At 51.0% G+C, this 22,947-nt stretch overlaps 1 protein-coding gene across 1 annotated transcript in view; it reads left to right on the forward strand.

Moving 5' to 3' along the window:
* The window catches only part of ARRB1 (arrestin, beta 1), a 45,176-nt gene that overhangs the window by 9,073 nt on the left and 13,156 nt on the right, over positions 1-22,947 (forward strand). The window contains exons 2-9 of the mRNA XM_012002035.1: positions 9,805-9,835; positions 12,453-12,513; positions 16,022-16,066; positions 16,848-17,044; positions 18,280-18,339; positions 19,155-19,222; positions 21,543-21,678; positions 22,842-22,926. Coding sequence (XP_011857425.1) covers positions 9,805-9,835; positions 12,453-12,513; positions 16,022-16,066; positions 16,848-17,044; positions 18,280-18,339; positions 19,155-19,222; positions 21,543-21,678; positions 22,842-22,926 — 683 coding nt within the window. The remainder of the gene's footprint in view (positions 1-9,804; positions 9,836-12,452; positions 12,514-16,021; positions 16,067-16,847; positions 17,045-18,279; positions 18,340-19,154; positions 19,223-21,542; positions 21,679-22,841; positions 22,927-22,947) is intronic.

Here is a 22,947-nt window from a genome sequence, read left to right on the forward strand (position 1 = left end):
TAGAGACGGGGTTTCACCATGTTAGCCAGGATGGTCTCGATCTCCTGACCTCGTGATCCGCCCGTCTCGGCCTCCCAAAGTGTTGGGATTACAGGCTTGAGCCACTGCGCCCGGCCATTTTTTTTGATTTCTAGATTCTCCTTTCTCCTTGACTTGAGACATATCTTGTTAGGGAAACCCAAGCATCTTTATAAAGTACTTTATGCTTGTTGTATAACAGAAAAATTATAGATATAAAGAATTGTGTGGGTGGGCGGAGTCTTCTTCAACTCCTGTGAGTATTTAGGCACATTTCCCTTTTTTTCATTCTGTCTTTTTTTAGTTTTTTTTTTTTTTAATTGAGATGTAATATACCGTAATAGTCACACTTTTAGGGTAAAATTCAGTGGTTTTCGTATATATTCACAAGTTTGTATAACCATCACCACTATCCAATTCCAGAACATTTTCATCACCTCCCAAAGAAACTCTGTACCAATTAGCAGTCACTCCCCATTTCCCACTCCATCAACCCTTGGCAACCACTAATTTACCTTCTCTCTAGCAATTTGCCTACCCTGAACATTTCATGCAAGTGGAATCCTATAATATGCAGCCTTCTGTGTCTGGCTTAATTTACTTAACAATGTTTTCAAGGTTCATTATGTTGTGGCATGAATCAGTACTTCATCCCATTTTATGACTATATAATATTCCATTGTGTATAGACTGAATTTTAAAAAGATACATGTATTTGTTGATAGATTTTTTTTCCCCACTCTTTTTGGCTATTTTGAATAATGCTTCTACAAACATTTATGCACAAGTTTTTGTGTGTGGACAGTTTCAGTTCCTTTGGGTGTATACCCAGGAGGGGACTTACTGGGTCATATGTTAACTCTCGGTTTAACTTTTAAACGAACTGCCAAACTGTTTTTCAAAGTGACGGCCCCACTTTCCAATCCCACCAGTGATGTATGAAGGTTCCAGTTTCTCCACATTCCTGTCCACACTTACTATCCTTCCTTTTGAGTATAGCCATCTTAATGGGTGTGAAGTGTATCATTGCAGTTTTGACTGATGACTGATGATGCTGGACATCTTTTCATGTGCTTATTGGCCACGTGAATATCTTCTTTGGAGAAATGCCTATTCAAACAAATCCATTGCCCATTTAAAAATGGGTGATTCGCCTGTTTGTTGTTGAGTTGCAATCGTTCTTAATATATCCTGGCTATTAGGACCTGATCAGATAAATGATTTGAAAATATTTGCTCCATTCTGTGGGTTGTCTACTCCCTTCCTTCCTTCCTTCCTTCCTTCCTTCCTTCCTTCCTTTCTTTCTTTCTTTTTTTAATTATACTTTAAGTTCTAGGGTACAGGGCACCTGCAGGTTTGTTACATATGTATACATGTGCCATGTTTGTTTGCTGCACCCATTAACTCATCATTTACATTAGGTATTTCTCCTAATGCTATCCTTCCCCCCGCCCTCCACTCCCCAATATTCTCTTTCTTGACAGTGACTTTTGAAGCACAAAAGTTTTAAAATTTTGTCTACTTTTTCTTCAGTTGATTGTGCTTTTGGTGTCATATCTAAGAAATCATTGCCTAACCCCAGGTCATGAAGACTTTACTTATGTTTTCTGCTAAGAGTTTTATAGCTGCAGCTTTTACATTTAGGTTTCTGGTCCATTTACTTTTTTTTTTTTTTTTTTTGAGACAAAGTCTTGCTCTCTTACTCAGGCTGGAGTGCAGTGGCACGATCTCGGCTCACTGCAACCTCCGCCTCCTGGGTTCAAGCGATTCTCCTGCCTCAGCCTCCCAAGTAGCTGGGATTACAGGCGCCCGCCACCACACCTGGCTAATTTTTGTATTTTTAGTAAAGACAGGGTTTTACCATGTTGACCAGGCTGGTCTCGAACTGCTGACCTCAGGTGATCTGCCCGCCTTAGCCTCCCAAAAGTGCTGGGATTACAGGTGTGAGACACAGCGCCTGGCCCCATTTGAGTTAATTTTTGTACATGATGTGAGGTCGGGATCTAACTTTGTTTTTTTGTGTGCGAATATCCAGTTGTCCTAGCACCATTTGTTGAAAACAATGTTCTTTCCCCATTGACTTGCCTTGGCTCCTTTGTAAAAAAATCAATTGACCATAAATATATGGGTTCATTTCTAGACTCTCAATTATATCCCATTGATCTACAAGTCTTTTTTTTTTTTTTTTTTAAGATGGAGTCTCGCTCTGTCACCCAGGCTGGAGTGCAGTGGCGCCATCTCAGCTCGCTGCAAGCTCCACCTCCCGGGTTCACGCCATTCTCCTGCCTCAGCCTCCCGAGTAGCTGGGACTACAGGCGCCCGCCACCATGCCCGGCTAATTTTTTGTATTTTAGTAGAGACGGGGTTTCACCGTGTTAGCTAGGATGGTCTCGATCTCCTGCCTTTGTGATCCACCTGCCTCGGCCTCCCAAAGTGCTGGGATTACAGGCGTGAGCCACCGCACCCGGCCCTATATGTCTGTTTTTATGCCAGCACAATATAGTCTTGATTACTGTAGCTTTGTAGTAAGTTTTGAAAGTGGGAAGTGTGAGTCTTCTAACTTGGTTCTATTATTATTATTATTTTTAAGATAGTTTGGCTATTCTGGCTCCCTGGCATTTCCTTATGAATTTTAGGATCAGCTTGTCAATTTCTGCAAAAAAGCTAGCTGGGATTTGATAAAGATTATATTGAATCAGTTAGGGGAGCGTAGGCATCTTAACAACATTAAGTCTTCTCATTTTTTTGTTTTGGGTATTTATTGAGTGTAAAGTTGAGCTCATGCCAAACGTACTGTTCTGATTCCTGACTTACTCTGCTTACTATTCTATGATAGGCATTTCCTTGTGTTATGAAAGATGGAAACCTAATTTCAGTGCTGTATAATATTCCATTGTTGGCTGGGCACAGTGGCTCATGCCTGTAATCCCAGTACTCTGGGAGGCCGAGGCAGGTGGATTGTCTGAGCTTAGAAGTTCGAGACCACCCTGGACAATATGGAGAAACCCTCTCTCTACTAAAATACAAAAAATTAGCTGGGCATGGTGGCACACGCCAGTAATCCCAGCTACTTGGGAGGCTGAGGCAGGAGAATTGCTTGAGCCCGGGAGGTGGAGGTTGCAGCAAGCCGCGATGGCACCACTGTATTCCAGCCTGGGTGACAGAGTGAGACCCATCTCAAAAAATAAAGGAAAAAAATATTCCTTGTTTAGCTGTATCATGTAGAATTATAAACTCTTGTTTTGGTGTAATCAGTGTTGGAAGGTGCTTCGTTTGGGTCCTTTGTCGTGTAGCCCTCTCCCTGACAGGCACAAAGGGACACTGGGAGGACTGATGGCTCACCGAAGAGCAGTGAAATATTAGTGTCAAAGTTGGTCCACAGGTACCCTGTGCTGCAGGTGGGGAATAGGGCTCACTGGAGAAGCTGACATTCTGGTTCATGGAGAGTTGACTTACCCGTCTTCCTGGCAGCATCACCTTGATGGAATGGAATCAGAAGACAGCATCCAGCAGTCTGCACGGACACTGATAGGGCGTGTTTGGTTTAGGCATGTTTTTCTAGAACAGTGGATCTGAAACATTTTTAAATTTGCATCGTGAAATTCATTTTACATTGTAATTCAGTACACACACATTCACCTGAAACAAACATTTTGCTAAATAATACTCTTTTATTTATTTATTTATTTATTTATTTATTTATTTATTTATTTATTTTTGAGACAGAGCCTTACTCTGTCGCCCAGGCTGGAGTGCAGTGGCGCGATCTCAGCTTACTGCAACCTCTGCCTCCTAGGTTCAAGTGATTCTCATGCCTCAGCCTCCTGAGTAGCTGGGATTACAGGCATGTGCCACCACACCTGGCTAATTTTTTGTATTGTTAGTAGAGACAAGGTTTCACTATGTTCACCAGACTGGTCTCGAACTCCTGGCCTCAAGTGATCTGCCCGCCTTGGCCTCCCAAGTGTTGGGATTATAGGCTTGAGCCACTGTGCCCAGCCAATACTCACTTTTTGTATCAGCCAGGAGAAGCCAGCCTGCAGCAGTAAGAACCCCCAAATCTTAGTGGCTCAAGAGCTTTCATTCTCCTTTATGCTACACATCTGTCATGTAGTGGGGCAGCCCTGGGATTTAGGTTGATGGAGGCTTTCTCATGCAGATCATTGCTGGTTTCAGTGGCAAAGGAAAGACAGCATGGCAGGCAAAAGAATGCTCTTCCCAAAGATGTCTATGTCATAATCCTTGGAACCTGTGAATATGATATGTCACATGGCAGAGGGTAATGAAGGTTGCAGATGGAATTAAGGTTGCTAATTAACCGACCTTAAAATAGGGAGATTGTTCTGGATTATCCAGATGGGTTCAACGTAATCCCAGGGGTCTTTATAAATGGGAGAGGCAGAAGAGAAGGTCAGAGTGAGGCCATGTGATAAGAACTCGACTTGCTGGCTTTGAAGATAGAGGCAGGGGCCATGAGCCAAGGAATGTGGGCAGCCCCTAGAAGCTGGGAAGGTCAGGGAAACAGATTTATCCCTTGAGCCTCCAGAAATGAATGCAGCCCTGCGGGTACCTTGAATTTAGTCCAGTGAGGCCCATTTAGTGTTTCTGAACTACCAAACTATAATATGTTGTGTGTGTGTGTTTGTGTGTGGGTTTTTTGTTTTTTTTTTGAGACAGGGTTTCATTCTGTCGCCCAGGCTCAAGTGCAATGGCACAATCTTGACTCACTGCAGCCTCCGCCTCCTAGGTTCAAGTGATCCTCCCATCTCAGCCTTTGAGTAGCTGGTACTATAGGCACACGCCACTACGCCTGGCTAATTTTTGTATTTTTGTAGAGACGGAGTTTCACCATGTTGCCCACACTGGTCTTGAACTCCTGAACTCAAGTGATCCTCCCACCTCGGCCTCCCAAAGTGCTGGGATTACAGGCGTGAGCCACCACACCTGACCTGTTTGTGTTGGTTTAGGCCACTAAGTGTGTGGTAATTTGTTACAGCAGCCATAGAAAACGAATACAGAGGGCATGGGGAATGAAGCACCAGCACTTAAATCTGCCTGGCGCTGACATCTGGCACTTCTACTCATATTTCATTGGCCAGAGCAAGCCACATGGACATGCCTAACTTCATAGTACCACAGAAATCTGATATTCACATACCCCCAGGCTTAGAGGGAAACTGAATTTTGGTGAATATAATAATGTCTATTATACCTTGCTACCTGCAGTGCATGCTTATATTTTCTATTCCATTCCATTTCATTAAAAAAAAAAAACTCTTAAGTTGGTTATTTATTTATTTATTTATTTATTTTTGAGACGGAATCTTGCTCTGTTGCCTAAGCTGGAGTGCAGTGGCACCATCTCAGCTCACTGCAACCTCTGCCTCCCTGGTTCAAGCAATTCTTCTGCCTCAGCCTCCCGAGTAGCTGGAACTACAGACGCATGACACCATGCCTGGCTAATTTTTGTATTTTTAGTAGAGACGGAGTGTCACTATGTTGACCAGGCTGGTCTTGAACTCCTGACCTCAAGTGATCCTCCCACCTCCACCTCCCAAAGTGCTGGGATTACAGGCATGAGCCACCATGCCCAGCCATAAGTTGGTTTTATTATCAACTAGTATGTTGTGATCCCCTGTTTGGAAAACATTACAGACCCTCTTCTGCCCAGGCCTCCTGGACCATATGACACACCTAGATATAGCTGATTGGCCCAGGTGTGGAACACATGACCAATGCTGACCAATCAAATTCCTCTCCTGGGAATTTGGAAGTGGGCCATTCAACCAGTTAGCAGTGGGAAGCTGAGTGAGAAGCAGAGTGGAAACAGTGTCAGAGTGGGAGTCACATCCAAACCAAAAGGATGGAGGAGGAGAAAAGCCTTGAGTAAGTAGAGACAGCTGGTCCACAGAGGCAATGGGGCAGCCGCCCAGAAAGCAGTGCAACTGGGAGAACATGCAGCCCCAGGAGGAGAGGTGCAGAGAGAGTGAGACTGCCTGAGATTCAGATGGCTTCCCAGGTCCTGCGCCAGCCACCATGCATCCTGCCTGCATCCCTTGAGAGTTTTGCCTTCTTATAACATGCCCTCCGCTTTTCTTGACCTACCCTGGGTGGTGGGGTCGGGTGCAGTGGGGGCTGGTTGTGTTCCTCGTCTCCACTGAGGCTTAATCAGCTGGAACACTGCCCGTATGTCTCTTATAGGCACCCAGCTCTGTGAATCAGGCCGTGGGGCATAGATGGGGCTGGGGGCGAGACAGACCCTGCCTCTGGCATCCTGGAAATTTAGCTTTGACCAGTCTTGGACGTGTGTGCATGCTCTTCAAAGTTGACAGACAGAGCCATCTGTGTGACACTGCATAGGTGGAGGTCCCAGGAAACGAAAAATCCTCACAGGGGCCTCTTTTCTGATAGTGTTAGGGTCAGGAAGTCAGAGGAGTTTTATCACAGAGGGCTTGACAGTGTCACGGAGTGGAAAGTACATGGGCTCTGGAGACAGGCAGACCATGCTTCACCTTGGTGAGCCTCAATTTCCTCATCTCTGAAATGAGATTGTAAGGATCAGCAGTATTCTAGGAAAAATAACTAAAGTCACGTCTAGAGCATGGCATGCTCTTGGGGAATGTGGTGGCTGCTGCTGTCATTTGGGGAAGCCATCAGAGTCCTGCTTCCTGAAGGAGGTGGTCCTGGTGCTGACGAGGTTAGCAGCAGGTCATTCCCCACTGCTGGCCACACTTCCTACCGTGGTCACACTCACTCTGCCCCTTGCCCCTCTCCTCTCCTCGTTTCCCCTCTTTATTGTTATTCCCAGTGTTGTTGAAAACACCCGGTTTAGGAAAACAGCCGGGTTGGATATGAAGCACCCAGCTTCTGGAGGCAGGCAGACAGAACTGGGTCTGAATCCTGACTGAGCCCCTGGCTTGCTGTGTGTTCTTGCAGAAATTACTGCATCTCTCTGAGCCTTGAGCTAATTACCTGTAAAATGAGGATGATAATCCCCATTTCACAGAGCTATTATGAGAAATAATTAGCCACTCAACAAAGTTCTGTCTTCCCTCCCTCCCTTCGTGAAGTTGCCCCTTCCGGCCTGACCAGGGTGTCTCGCTCCTTCCAACAGTCCCTGGAATGGTTTTCCCTGACTCAGTTGTTAGTGGCCTCAGGCACTGTGGCCTCTCTTTCCCTCAGACCATGGACTCCCAGGGCTTCTGGAAGCAGGTGGAGTCCCTTGTGGCTGGTGCCACTTCTCTGGTCTTCTCTGCAGGTCCAGCCCCACCTTGGGAGCTGCTGCTTCAAACCGTGTGATCTGTATATTTCCTCACTTTAGCAATTATCACACTCCAGCTGACTGTGGCATCTTCACACTCTGAACACTAATAAATATTTATGAGAAGGAAGCTGGATGTGGTGACTCACGCCTGTAATCCCAGCATTTTGGGAGGCTGGAAGTGGGCGGATCACTTGAGGTCAGGAGTTTGAGACCAGCCTGACCAACATGATGAAACCCCGTCTGTATTAAAAACACAAAAATTAGCCTGGCCTGGTGGTGCACGCCTGTAATCCTAGCTACAAGGGAGGCTGAGGCACGAGAATCACTTGAACCAGGGGGATGGAGGTTGCAGTGAGCTGAGATCACACCACTGCACTCTAGCCTGGGCAACAGAGCGAGACTCCATCTCAAAAAAAAAAGAAATGAATAAATAAATAAATACATATTTATGAGGAGGAGAAAAGCCCAGTCTCCCAGGGGAGGTGGGGCGGGATGTGCCAGGCTTCTTAGCAAGCCATGCTCACACCCATCAGTGGTTCCTGCCAGCCCAGAAGTGAGAGGTGGGGGTGGGCAGGGCCAGGGCTATGAAGGCAGCGCAGAGCCACCACCCACTCGCCATCTCTTCCGGAAGGAGGCAGGAGTGGCTGTGCCTTGGCGGGCCTCACTGTCCTGCCCACCCTGGTGCCTGCTGGGCCCTGTGCTCCTGGGGGAGGACTGGGTGGCAGGAAGCCCTCTCAGCCTCATGTGTGCCTACCCTACCCCTCTCCATGGCTGTTTTAGCCTCTCTTATTTCATCTTTTATTTTCACCCGTCCAGGGTCTGTGTCCCTATCCTCCTCTCTCTTCCCCAACCCCCTGTCTTATCTCGGGGTCTCTGGCTCTGTCTTTCAATTTTCTTCTCTCCCTCCCAACAATTACTTTGAGAGATCCTGGAGCTAGCTGTTGGTGGCTAGGGAAGGGGGTCTCAGGCTCCAAGACCCAGCTTGTGGGAGAGGGCAGGAGGAGATATGGAAGGCAAGTGAGTTCCACTTTTTGGGAGTCATGGACTACATCTCGACCTGATTCCTTGTCCAGCACTGCTGGGTGACCATGGCTTATTCTCTGCCTTTCCTGGGCTTCAGTTTCTGTTAAGTAAGGTGGTTGATTCCTTCACTCATTCATTCCTTCACCTGTTCAACTGTTTATTGAGTGTTTGCTACCTGCCATTCATCATTTTTTGTTTGTTTGTTTTTGTTTTGAGACTGAATCTTATTCTGTTGCCCAGGCTGGAGTGCAGTGGCACGATCTTGGCTCACTGCAACCTCCGTCTTCTGGGTTCAAGCAATTCTCCTACCTCAGCCTCCCAAGTAGCTGGGATTACAGGTGCCCGCCACCACGTCAGCTTATTTTTGCATTTTTAATAGAGACGGGGTTTCACCACGTTAGTCAGGCTGGTCTTGAACTCCTGACTTCCTCAGCCTCCCAAAATGCTGGGATTACAGGCATGAGCCACTGTAGACCCATCATTTATTAAACAATGATTGCAGTGCCATTCTGGGTGCTTGGGATAGATGCATCTGTGGATAAGAGAAACAAAGATCCTTGCCCTCGTGGAGTGACATGTTAGCAGAGCAGACACATAATAAACAAGTAAAATATGTATATGTTCGAAAGTGTTAAGTGTTGGCTGGGCGCGGTGGCTCACACCTGTAATCTCAGCACTTTGGGAAGTCAAGGTGGGCAGATTGCTTGAGTCCGGGAGTTCAAGACCAGCCTAAGCAATATGGTGAAATCCCATCTCTACCAAAAAACAAAACAAAACAAGAAAACAAAAAATAAAAATTAGCCCGGGGTGGTGGCATGTGCCTGTGGTCCCAGTGACTTGAGAGGCTGAGCAGGGAAGATCATTTGAGCCTGGAAGGCAGAGGTTGAAGCAGTGAGCAGAAATCACACCACTGCACTCCAGCCTGGGTGACAGAGTGAAACCCTGTCTCAAAACAGAAAGTGATGAGTGCTATGGAAAAAGAAGAAGTGGAGCAAGAGAGGGACTTCAGGCCCGGGGACACAGTGGGGTTGAGCATGCAGATGTTTCAGGGAGAGCCTCTGAACTGTCCCTGAGGTGGGAATCGCCCTGGTGTGCTCGAGGACCAGCCAGGGGCAGATGTGGCTGGAGATGGGTGAGGGAGAGTAGTAGGAGGTGACACCAGGAGGTGAGAGTAGATCACACAGACCTTACAACATGCCAGGCTTTTCCTCGCTTGAGCTTAGAAAATTTGCACTTGGAGACTTCCGCAGCCTGCCCTGCAAAGACCTGACTGCAAGGGGGCTGTTGCGTAGCCCAGGAGAGTTCTAATGGCTATCGTGGAGGCTTACCAGTGGAGATGGTAAGAGCAGATTACATGGGCACTGTTCGGATCTCAAGCTTGCATGGTGCCTGTCAGTCACTCCAGCCCTGGTCCCCGGTCCTGCCTCAAGGTGGCCCACAGGAGCTTGCTCCTGGGCAGGATTTGTGAACCCTGGCCTGACTTCTCTTTCTCTCCACAGAGTGTTCAAGAAGGCCAGTCCGAATGGAAAGGTGAGTCTGTAACAGCTGCGCCCAGCAACTCCCTGACCTCACACTCTGGTCATTTTCTGTTGGGAAGCAGAGGAAATGGCATGTCCCCTGAAGTGCACACCTCTGTGGGAGGGGGCAGGTGCTGCTCCCCGTCTTCGGGGTGACACAGCTCTGTCTTTTGGAGCTGTCAGTTGAAGGGGGAAGGACACACTCAGGAAACTTTCTGAGTGGGGAAGCATAGCTCCCCGAGCTCTGGTGTGGAGAGAGATGGCCTGTCATAGAGAGACTTCAGTAAGTGTGTGACAGTGGAGGACAAGCCAATCAGTAAGCGCCGAGGGCCCTGGGGGAGTGAGTCCCCTGCTGTGAGAGGAACCTTAGCCAGGGCAGCTCCCAGGGCCTGGCTCTCTTGCTTTCTCCCTGCAGGCCCAGACGCCATCCTGCTTCCCCCCCAGTTCAGCAGGTAGACATTATTGACACCATTCCACACCAGGTCTGGGCTGAGCCGGCGGGGACAGGGGCAGGGTGTACTGAGATGAATGAGGCACAGCCTGTGCCTCTCACAGCCAGATGGCAGAGGCAGACACCGAAATCCATCATTTCAGCATGAAGTGGCAGGTGGGAGATATGGGGCCATCGGGGCTGCAGGACCCAGCCTGGTGGGCAGTGGCAGCTTCTAGGAGGGATGCACTTCCAGCAAGGCAAGGTGAAAACGGCGTTGTAGGCAGGACACAAAAGCATAGGGACTGTGGGAATCTTAAGCAGCTGAGTTCAGAGTGCCAAGAGGGAGGCTGAGGCTGAGAGGCTGCAGGGCTGGTCACGGGAACCCTGTGGCTTGACTTACGAGCTGGCCTGGGTTGGCAAATAGCACCACATGTGCTTCCACATCTCTCTTCTGTGCCCACAGCAGATAACATCAGTCGCCATTGCCCTTTCCTGCTGCACCAGGGTCTCATCTTAGATTTCTTCTTAGCCCATAGTCCCAGACAGTTCCCTACCCCCTCTCCCCGCTGGTAGATTTGAGTTGGCACTTCGAATGAAACCCATTTGCCATCCTTATTTTTGGACACTGAGGAACCATTAATGGGTTTCAGGCGGCAGTAGCATGGTTAGATTTGAATTTTAGGGCCGGGCGTGGTGGCTCACACCTATAATCCCAGCACTTTGAGAGGCCAAGGTGGGTGGATCACTTGAGGTCAGGAGTTTGAAACCCTGTCTCTACTAAAAATACAAAAATTAGCCAGGCGTGGTGGTGCATGCCTGTAGTTCCACCTATTTGGGAGACTGAGGTGTGAGGATCACTTGAACCCAGGAGGCAGAGGTTGCGGTGAGCTGAGATTGCACCACTGCACTCCAGCCTGGGCGACAGAGCGAGACTCCATCTCAAAAAAAAAAAAAAAAAAGATTTGCATTTTAGGATGTCTAGTCTAGCTAAAGAGGAGAGCAGGCTCTCAGCAAGTGAGCAGCAAGGGGCTGGTGTGGTAGTCTAGGCAGGAGTGGCTGTGGGGATGGAAAGGGATGGACCTGAGAAATAATGATGGCGATTGAGTCACGAGGATTGAAGGGTTGTTGAGCAACAGACACATCAGGGTGACACTCTGGATCTGGTTTAGCTGCTGGAATTCTGTCTCGGAGTTTTTCCCTCCTGGCTGGCTACTGAGTGGGGCATGAGTCCCCGACCCCTCAGTGCTTCAGAAGGCAAGCCGTCACACACAGAACTGCTAACTGTGTGAGGCGGTGCATTTGTTCATTAGCTAGAGGTCACCTTTCCACAACGTATATCTATTTTAAAACATTGTGTTGTGCATGATAAATAACATATACTTTTAAGTCAATTTAAAAAATTAATTAGGCTGGGCGCGGTGGCTCACGCCTGTAATCCTAGCACCTTGGGAGGCCGAGGCAGGCTGATCACCTGAGGTTAGGAGTTTGAGACCAGCCTGACGAACATAGTGAAACCCCGTCTCTACTAAAAATGCAAAAATTAGCCGCACATGGTGGTGCACGCCTATAATCCCAGCTACTCAGGAGGCTGAGGCAGGAGAATCACCTGAACCCGGGAGGCTGAGGTTGCAGTGATCTGAGATCGCGCCATTGCACTCTAGGCCGGACAACAAGAGCAAAATTCCATCTCGATAAAAAAAAAATTAATTAAGAGAGAGAAAACGAGTCCTCGTATCAGTGGATCCCTGCCTGGCTACATGGGAGGAGGAGCAACTGAAGAACACAGTGCGGCCCGCGTTCAGAGCCTCTGAGGGCTCCGTGCTCCTGCCTGCCTGGGGGCTCTCACCCTCTGAGATGCCCGCACTCCCATTCACCTGGCTTCTCTGCCGCTGCTGCTCCACCGGCAGTGGTGCTTGGCATGAAGATCTCTCCGGGCCTCAGTGTCCTCATCTGTAAAACAGGAACAATAATGACTTCTTCACAGGGTTTTGGGAGGAAGAGGTGCTTTTAAGATTTTACAAGGGTTTGCGAATCTTGGTATTAGGGATGGGGTGAAGGCCCAAGTCCAGTTAGGATTTTGATAAGAGTTAGGGATGGGTCTGGAGTTTCAGAGGCTGCTCTCAGGGTTTCCTCCAGGGCAGGGTCCTGTGTCCTCCGGGCCTGCGGCTGCTAACGCCCCCATGCCTCTCCTCCCCAGCTCACCGTCTACCTGGGAAAGCGGGACTTTGTGGACCACATCGATCTCGTGGACCCTGTGGGTGAGTCCCTGGAGGGCGAGAGGAGGGCTGGGGGAACATGGGGCTGGCCAAGCCTCCCAGAAATAGCTCTCAGCTCTCCAGAGGGGCTTGGTGCCAAGAACGGGGGTGGATGGCTTCCTGCTTCAGACAGCAAGCATTTACTGAGCAGCTACTTTCCCACTCAAGTGAGGACTGCAAGAAGAGACTGTGGGAAGGACTGAGGTGATAATCAGGGAAGGCGTCCTGATGACGGTAAGAAGGGTGAGGGTGATGACGACAGACACCACCACTTACTATAAGGCGTGTCATGTAGCAGACAGTGGGGGTGGCTATGATGACTATCCCTGCTTTACAGACAAGGAGAATGAAGCACAGAGTGGCTCAGTGACTTACTCCAGGTCACAGAGCGAGTAGATAGAGGAATCCGGTTCAAACCTGGCAGAGTCTGCAAAACTCTTTGTTCTGCTTCCGTGTGATGGCAAAGGGTGGGAGAGAGAGGGAGAGTCCTTCTTAGAACTTGTGAAATGGGAGCTGTCCTCACGTACATGGCGGTCCTGCTAGAAGCTGGGCTGTGGCCGAAGGCATCTTCCAGGTTCTTATTCAAATTCAGGGTTTTGCAATCTCTGCACGCTTGACATTTTGGACTGGATAATTCTTTGTTGGTGTGGCCTGTCCTGTGTGTTATAGGCTGGATAGCCACATCCCTGGCCTCTACTCATTCAATGCCCAGAGTACCTCATGCTCCAGTTAGGACAACTAAAAATGTCTTTAGGCCGAGTGCGGTGGCTCATGCCTGTAATCCCAGCATTTTGGGAGGCTGAGGCAGGAGGATCACTTGATGTCAGGAGTTCGAGACCAGACCATCCTGGCTAACATGGTGAAACCCTGTCTCTACTAAAAATACAAAAATTAGCTGGGCGTGACGGTGGGCACCTGTAATTCTCCCACCCCAGCTACTCGGGAGGCTGGGATGGGAGAATCGCTTGAACCCGGGAGATGAAGGTTGTAGTGAGCTGAGATTGTGCCACTGCACTCCAGCCTGGGAGACAGAGTGAGACTCCATTTCGCGGGGCGGGGGGAGGGAGTCTTTATTCGTTGCCAAAGTGTCTCATCTGGGGGCAGAATCACCCTGATTAAGAATGACTGCTCTCATTGGAAGAGCCTTGGTCTCATGGTCTCTTCTCATGCCTGTTTGTGAGAGGGAAGCCTAGAATTACTCCTATTTTATAAATGGGCACAGTGAGGTCCAAAGAGGTTCAATGATTTTTGAAAGATGAGCAAGCCAACTGGGCATGGTGGCTCACGCCTATAATCCCAGCACTTTGGAAGGCAGATCACCCGAGGTCAGGAGTTTGAGACCAGCCTGGCCCATGGGGTGAAATCCCATCTCTACTAAAAAATAAAAAAAAAAAAAAAAAAAAAAAGCAGAGCATGGTGGTGCACAACTGTAGTCCCTGCTACTGGGGTGGCTGAGGCGTGAGAATCCTTTGAACCCGGGAGGCAGAGTTGCAGTGAGCCGAGATCATGCCACCGCACTCCAGCCTGGGTGACAGAGCAAGACTCTGTCTTAAAAAAAAAGACGAGCAAATCAAAGTGAGGCCTAGTGTGGCCTCTCCCATCAGTGTCCCTGCAGGCTGTCCTGGGGCCAGGGCAGGAGTGATTTGTGTGGTCCCTGAGCCAAGGGAGCGAGCCCAGCTGCGGACTTCAGCTCACCAGGAGGAAGACCTGGGGACACTGGGCTCCAGGGGTCAGGGGACAGTCAGCAGAGCCCTTCATGGCCTGGAGCAAACACCCCCACTTCTCCCCTCCAACCCTGCCTAGGATGCTGTTTGGTGTCTTCTGAAGCTCAGTGTCCCTCTGCCATTGGCATCTTCTCCCTGAGCTGGCCCCTCAGAGGCTGGGAGCAGGCATCCCGGTGCTCACCTGTGGCTGCTTCATGTTGTCATTTCTGGTGGCCCTCTGAGGCCAGGGTTATCCGTACCCATTGGCCTACTAAGGACAGCAGCAGAGGCAGCCCAGAGACTGGGAGAGGAGAGGGGTAGGAATCTAGCCCCCAACACACGCAGGCACCCTGAGAGCTGTTCAGCAGGTGTTCACAGAGCACCCCCTCTGTATCAGGCCCCTTGTGAGCCCTGGGATCCCCGAACACTCTGGGGCACTGTTCGGAGCTGCTCAGGGACTTACTGTGACCCTTCTCCCATAGTGACCCTGCCATTTGGCTTGATCTGATCATACCCTCCCTATGCTTACCGGTTCCCCACCAAACCTGCACACAAGTCCGAGCCCACTGGCCTCACCAACGGGAGGGACATTGATGATCCATCCTGGCCCTGCTCTTCCACTGGCAATGGAATGACAGTGGGTTAGAGGGTAGGGGGAGAGAGAGGAAAGAAAGGTTTGGCCAGAGATAGACAGGGGATGTCAGCCAAGGGGGTGACCCTGAACCAGTGTTTCTGGCCTCCTGAGGTGCTGAGCAGAGATGTCCTTTGTGTTCAGCTGGACTCTGCTCCCGAGGGCCAGGGCACTGAGGCACCTTCCACAACCTGCAGAGTGCTCTCGAGTGCTCGGCACTGTCTAAGTGCTGTATGCATGTGCACATTCATGCGTATACCCATTCAGTCCTCACGGGAGACCCATGAGGGAGGCACTGCAGATCACAACCCCTGATTCACATGTGGCAAGCCCAAGAAGCTCTGAAAACCTAGCATTGCTTCCAAGTTTAATGCAGAATTCATTCATTGGCAAACCTGACCCCAACTGATGTGAGGCTATATTTAGCCTCTTGGTGAGAATATTTGTGTTTTCCTACGGAGGTATCAATGGCTTTAGTAATAGGGTGCAGATCTTGCAGAGGTCATTACAGAATACATGGAACGTGTACCATTTTGCCTATTTTATTTTATTTTGAGACAGAGTCTCGCTGTGTTGCCCAGGCTGGAGTGCAGTGGCATGAGCTCAGCTCACTGCAGCCTCTGCCTCCAAGGTTCAAGTGATTCTCTTGCTTCAGTCTCCCAAGTAGCTGGGACTACAGGTGTCCACCACCATGCCCGGCTAATTTTTGTATTTATAGTAGAGATGAGGTTTCACCATATTGGCCAGGCTGGTCTTGAACTCTTGGCCTCAAGTGATCCACCCGCCTCAGCCTCCCAAAGTGTTGGGATTATAGGCATAAGCCCCCATGCCCGGCCCATTTTGCCTCTTTATGCTTCACAATTTCTAAATTCCAAAGTATACCTGGTTCTAGGAGTTTTGGACCTGTGTTACTATTCTTACTAACAGATGAAGAAACAGAAATGTTAACTAACCTGCTTAGTCACCAGCTGGGTCTGTTAGGCTGGCCTGGGATGAGGGAAAGGTAGAGCATGGTGGAGGTGGGCAGTGCCACCCTCTAGGTGCCAGCCTTTCCATTTTTCTCAGGATGATTTTAGATGAACATATGGTTGAATCTGGGCTTGGGCTGGTGTTTGGGGGCGCAGAGGTTTGGGAGGCCAGGTTGGGAGAGGCTGCTCACTCTCTGTCCTTTCCCCAGATGGTGTGGTCCTGGTGGATCCTGAGTATCTCAAAGAGAGGAGAGGTAGGCTGTGGCGCCCATCCCCAGCCTGTCAAGGGCCTCCTCTTCCCCCTGGACCTCTAGCATAGGATCTCCCTGTCCGTCCCCACTGGTTCCCCTGAAAGCCTCAACAAATACCCCCACAGATGCCCTTGCCTCCTCCAGCCTGGGACGGCCCTGCCCCAAGCCTACTTTGGGAGAAGGTTTCCCTATGCCCTGAGCACCTTCACATCAATATGTCATGACTATGGCAAGGCTGGGGATGCCAGCAGGGCAGGATTAGGGTTTTCTTTAACAGAACAGAACGTTGATACGGGGGCAGTATCAATGTGCACCAATGTGCAGGAAGACAATGTGCACCAATGTGCACCAATGGGCGACTGAGCTGTGACAAGATCCATGCCTTCCAGATACCACCCAGCACTTGCCCTGCCCCTACAACTCCCTGCTCCTTCCCCAGTCCTCCTATCCCCACCCCAGGCCTGCCAGACTACTACAGCCCCCGCCAAGCCTGTCAGACCATTTCCGTACCCCTCCACACATGCCCTGGGGAGAGGTGGGAGGGGGAAGAAGGACAGGGCTTGCTCAGCAGGCAGCCCCCTCCTCCTCCCAGGGGCCAGGCCATGGCATCCTTCCAGGTACTGAATACCAGCCCCTCCTGGTGGAGACAGTACAGCCATTCCCAAAGAGCTTGGGACAGGCCTGGGGCCTCCAGCGGGGCCTGTCCCAGGGCTGCTGTTGGCACTCTGGGGGGCTCACCTGCTGCTCTCCCAGGCCCCTCCTCAGTGCTCCCTGCTCCCCACAGTCTATGTGACGCTGACCTGCGCCTTCCGCTATGGCCGGGAGGACCTGGATGTCCTGGGCCTGACCTTTCGCAAGGACTTGTTTGTGGCCAACGTGCAGTCCTTCCCACCAGCCCCCGAGGACAAGAAGCCCCTGACGCGGCTGCAGGAGCGCCTCATCAAGAAGTTGGGCGAGCACGCCTACCCTTTCACCTTTGAGGTCAGGAACTGCCACCCCTGGAGCCCCATTCCAGAAATACCACCTCTAGGAAGCCCTCTGGGGTGGGCATAAGGGGTCGGTGTGGGTCAGCTGCTCCCTGCCACCCAGTTTCCCAGTGTATGCTGGGACCTGAGGCACTGACACCTATGTTACCTGGTGTCTCTTCTCTAGCCCCTGCTGGGGTTTGTCACCTGTACCTTTGGGCCACTCAGACCGAGGCCAGGTCATTGGTGGGAGAAAGGGGGCGCCAAGGGGCTTCAGAGAAAGCAGGAGCCCTTTGTGGCCTGTGAGTCACTGCAAGGTGTCTCCCGCTCAGATCAGCTCCCCACTTGCCTGGTTTAACCCAGCTCGCAAGAGAGGGATGGCAAGTAGGTGATCTGTCTGCTCCACCACCTTTCAAATCAGAGACTAAGATGCTGGATTTCAAAATCTCAAGTTTTAGGCTCTCTGATTCTGAGATTCAGTGTGGTCCCTCCCTTTCTGGGAGACTTAGAGAGTGGAGAGGGTTATGGAGTCACCTTTTCCACATAGACATGTTAGCTCCCTATGGCTGCTGAAACAAATTGCCACAAACTTGGCAGCAATTAAAACAACACAGATGTATGAGCCTACAGCTCTGGAGGTCAGAAGTCCCAAAACAGGTCTCAGTGTGCTACAATGGAGGCATGGCAGGGCTGGCTCCTCTGGAGGCCCTCAGGGAGCGTCCACCTTTTCCAGTTTCGCTCTCCTTGGATCCTGGTGCCTTCCTCCATCGTCAAAGCCAGCAGTGGCTGTTGAGCCTTTTGCACATCCCATCACTCTGGCTCGTACATTTCTGCCTCCTGCTTCCACTTCTAAGGACTCTTATAATGATATCAGGCCCACCAAAATCATCCAGGATACTGTCCCCATCTCAAGGCCTTAATTGGATCTGCAAAGTCACTTTTGTCGTTAAGGTCCCAGGTTTGGGGGATCAGGGTGTGGACATCTTTGGGGGACCATTATTCTGCCAACTACAGTAGACATCATAGAAAGATCTATTTAAACCATTGCTGCGAGAACTGGGCTAGGCCAAACTCTTTAGATAAAGAAAACTCAGACACTTGCGGGGCATGGGTTGGCATGGTCTGATGGAGTAGACATGGCCTGTCCCCTGGGGCCCTTGGTCTGATAGGTGTATGGGCGTGTCTGGGCTGCAAGACATGAGACAGGACAGTGGTGGATGTGATAGATGGCTCGTTCTGTCTTCTTGACAGATCCCTCCAAACCTTCCATGCTCTGTGACACTGCAGCCGGGGCCCGAAGACACAGGGAAGGTAGGTTACCCCAAGGGGACCATCTCTCTGGCTCCAGGACTCTCAGGTCCCCAGGTCCCTGGCTTTCTCCCTGGGAGGTGCTGGACACACAGAACCACTCTCCCTGTTGAACAGTGTTAGGCTAAGCTGGTCCCACCTTGGACAACCAGTCTCTCTTTAGACAGGGCAGCAGGTATGGGGTCAGCCTCACTCTCCCATTCAGTGATGGGTCCAGAGGCCCTCCTGAGTGGCGTTGGTTGCAACAGGACCAAAGTGTTCTGAGGACCTACACCTGGCCTCACGTAACCCCTGGCAACCTTGAATCAAGGTGTGATCATCCCCATGTCACAGATGGGGAAACTGAGGCTTGGAGAGAAGTGACACCACTAGCTGCAGACCTTTGAGCCCAGCTTCCTCATCTGCAAGATGGAGATGACAGCACGTGCCTCCTTGTCTTATTAGAGGGATACCGGAGAAGCCACCCAGGGCCAGGTCTGCACACAGTAGTAGTAGGTGCCCCCAGTCCGCTCAGGTACCTGTTGCTATTTCTGGGCAGCTGCCTGGATGAGGATGGCCACCCAGACTGAGGCAGGAGTCCAAAGAGCAGAGCCCTGTTTGGATGATTTGGGATGTCCCATGTCAGATGGTGGAGGCAGCACAGCACTGGGGCTGAGCACAAGGGCGTTCCCCTGCTTCTTCCAGACCGAGGAGGGCTGGGCTGTGGGAGCTTGGTGTTCCTGTCCAGTGTCCTCGCTTGTAAAATGAGAGGTAGGCTGGCTGTGTACTGGGGACCCTGCTTCTCCAAGGCCCTGTGGTCAGTGACCCCTTCCCCACAGGCTTGCGGTGTGGACTATGAAGTCAAAGCCTTCTGTGCGGAGAATTTGGAGGAGAAGATTCACAAGCGGTGAGTAGGATGCCAGGGTGTGGGCTGCCTGCTGGGTGAGGGAGGGAGACAGGATGGGCAAAGTCCAAGAGGAGATAAGTAACAATACCTGGAAGTGTGTGAGGAGGGGCGCACATTCCAGCCTTGGAAGGGCACTCTGGAAGCTGGGAGGTCCCGGAGGGCTTCCTGGGGGAGGTGGCTTTGACTGCCCAGGTTCAGGCTGCCGCATCTTCTCCTTCGCACCGTTGTGGAAGCTTCCTCCCTCATCTCCCTGCCTCTCATTTCATCCCCTCCAGACTGCATGTCTTTTTAATTTGTTTTGGAAAAATCCTAAATTCAGATTGTGTTAAACCGTAAGCAGGCTGTTTCCTGACCATCCCCATTTTCCAGTTTTCCTCCTGGGAGGAGTTCAGCAGGGGTTGAGTGTGTGTCAATGGCAGCTTCTAAGTGAGGAGGAAGTGGAGATAGTGAACCCATCCAGGGCAGAGTGACAGGGAGCTCGGCCCACATCCGAGAGAGGGGAAGCATCCTCCGGAGAAGCACAGCCCGGGCAGACAGACAGCCCAGGCTGGCAGCCAGAAACAGCTGGCCCGGATGTCTCAGGCCTGCCCCTCCTGGGTCAGGCTGTGCTCTGCCTGCCTCCTGGAAGAGCTGGTGGGCCCTCAACGCTGATGTTCCTGCATCCAGAGGTACTGTTCCCAGAGGAGGTTGGCTGAGGGCACAGCAGCCTTTTTAGGGCATGGGCTGAGTTTGCCACCTGGTGGCTATAGGGTGTATTGCATACATTTGCATCTGCAGCCCTGCCTGTGTGTGAGGAGATGGGACTTTTCTGCCTTGCTTCTCTGTCTCCCTTTTCCTCTTAAGACCTGAGACAAGGGAAAAGGAAGGGTGCTGTGGGATGTGGGAGGAGGCTTAGCAAGCACAAGAAAGAGGAGGTGACATTGAGAGCCACCCCTCTCACCCTACCACCAATGGGACATTTAAAATCCACACCAAGGAGTTACTAATAATGATATAGAAGCTATCATTTATCAAGGGCTGATTAGGTGCCAGGCACCATTCACAGTGCTGGGCTGTACGAACTAATTTAATCCTCATAGCAGCTCTAAGAATTAGGTCCTGGCTAGGCGCGGTGGCTCACGCCTGTAATCCCAGAGCTTTGGGAGGCCGAGGCGGGCAGATCACTTGAGGCCAGGAGTTCCAGACCAGCCTGGCCAACATAGTGAAACCCCATCTCTACTGAAAATACAAAAATTAGGCAGGTGTGGTGGCATATGCCTGTAATCCCAGTTGCTCGGAAGACTGAGGCAGGAGAATTGCTTGAACCTGGGAGGCAGAGGTTGTAGTGAGCTGAGATCGTGCCACTGCACTCCAGCCCGGGCAACAGAGTGAGACTCCACCTCAAAATAAATAAATAAATAAAAATTTAAAAAGCAAAAAAAGAGATAGGTCCTTCTATCATCACCCTTTACAGATGAGGGAATGGAGGCAGAGAGGTTAATGTACCCAAGGCCACATAGTTAGCAAGAGGAGAGCTGGGAGTTTGACCCTGGCTCCCCCGTTCCAGGCAATGGAAGCAGCTTATCTGAGCAACAGAGATGCAGCATTCCCAGCATGCCTCAGAGACGGCCTCACTGAGTCCCCCTCCCTCACCAGATCCTCATTTGCTCCCTGATCCCCTGTAACCTTCGTGGAGCCAGTCTCATCCATGGGCCTTCTCCCCTCCCTGGGCTTGTCCCCATCACTGGCTTGCATCCCCCTGACTGAATCCACACCTCCTCCCTGAACCCCAACGCCTCCCCAAACCCCATTTCTTCTTGGGACCTCTGTCCCCTCTGCGTAGTTTTACATAATAGATATCTGGCATGTGTTTATTATATGGCACGCACAGTCATAGGTGCTGAGAGTACAGTTGTGAACACCTTAGACACAAATTTCTGTCCTTAAAGAGCTTACACAAATAGTGTCCTGTGTCACCAAAATAGATGACAGAGGGACACTATTTGTGTAAGGTGACATAGGGAAGTGGGAAGTGACATTGTTACCTATTTGGTGATGTAGGGAAGCAGGAGGTGAAAATGTAGTCCCTGTTTCAGCATCCTGCTGGGTACCAGGACCCAAATGAAGTGCGGCCACAGGGCACTTCTGGGATAGAACAGGGGAGGATGGAATGGAGCCAGATAGTGACAGACCCCTATGCTGATCTCTGCAGTTTGGCTGGATTCTAAGGCGTTGAAGAGCCATGCCAGTCTCTTGAGCAGGAGAATGATGTGAGGCTTGCAAGGAGAGGGGATGAAGGCAGGTGACCCTGGTCCTCTTTCACTCCGTCCATCCCCATTAGGAATTCTGTGCGTCTGGTCATCCGGAAGGTTCAATATGCCCCAGAGAGGCCTGGCCCCCAGCCCACAGCTGAGACCACCAGGCAGTTCCTCATGTCGGACAAGCCCTTGCACCTAGAGGCCTCCCTGGATAAGGAGGTAGGAGGCTTGAACTGGGCAGGGGGTGGGGGCTGCTCCACTAGGGCCTGGGCCTCAGATCCCAGCTCTCTACTGGCCTGCAGGGAAGCCTCAGATAGGAGCTTCTACCCCCAGCCCAAGGACCACAGGGCTCAGGGAATCTGAGACCTCTCCTGGGGGATTTGGAGAAGTCTCTTGGGCCTAAAGGAATGGCAGAGGGGGCGTGAACTTGAGGGATGTGATGGACTTCAGAAGGGAGGAGCAGACCCTCCCGAAGGTCCTGGACATCTCCCCCACACCTCCACCAGCTGCCTGCTTCAGGCCAAGTGCTGAAGGTCAATCAGCATTGCAGAGGGGGTACGGTGGGGGGCTGTGACCTCCCTGCCAAACCCTGAGCATCGGGGCGACAAGCCCTGCTGAAGGAAGGGCCTCCCCTCAAGCTCTGAATCAAACCCAGATGACTGATGCCTGCTGTGAGCTCGGGCTAGCCCCTCCTCAACGTGTGGGCAGCCCCCCTCTCTCGGGGCATGGCTGAAGGGAAGTGCCTTGGGGCAAGATGCAGGTTGAGGCCTTTTTGTGGGGATTCAGAGCTGGCTCCCTCAGTGAGCTGGTCAGCCCCTCCTCACCTTTCCCTGCTTCTTCCAGATCCTTCCATGGACAGAATTTAGAGCTGGCAGGGACTTCAGATATCACCTAGTCCAACCCCTTCATTGCACAGAGGGAGACTCTGAGGCTTAACCTACCCACGGTCACACTGCTTTCATCATCGTCAGTGTTATTGTTGTTATTGTTGTCACGATTACTGGTGGCCAAGCCAGGGCTGGAGCCCAGGACTATCACCTTCCAATTCCATTATCTTTCAAGGGTTCCACCAGGGAACTGAAGGCTAATGTGCTTGGTGGCTTTCGTGCCACCTTAGCAGCAGTGGGAAGTGGCTGATGAACTTGGGGCAAATGTCACAATGCCTTGGGGGATTCAGAGAAATCTCTTGGGCCTAAAGGAGTGGCAGAGGGGGCATGAACCTGAGGGATGTGATGGACTTCAGAAGGGAGCAGCAGACCCTTCTGAAGGTCTGCCCAAGGTCTGGGGAACCCCAGAAGATCGCGTGGGGGCTTTTTTCCCTCCCCTTTCCCTAGAACCTTGCTGTCCTCCCAGCCAACCCCATCCCTTCTTATGCCCCCCAGATCTATTACCATGGAGAACCCATCAGTGTCAACGTCCACGTCACCAACAACACCAACAAGACGGTGAAGAAGATCAAGATCTCAGGTACCCTAGGCAGAGGGTCAG

Source organism: Mandrillus leucophaeus, unplaced genomic scaffold, assembly GCF_000951045.1.
Source record: "Mandrillus leucophaeus isolate KB7577 unplaced genomic scaffold, Mleu.le_1.0 Scaffold674, whole genome shotgun sequence".
NCBI classification, from domain to species: domain Eukaryota; kingdom Metazoa; phylum Chordata; class Mammalia; order Primates; family Cercopithecidae; genus Mandrillus; species Mandrillus leucophaeus.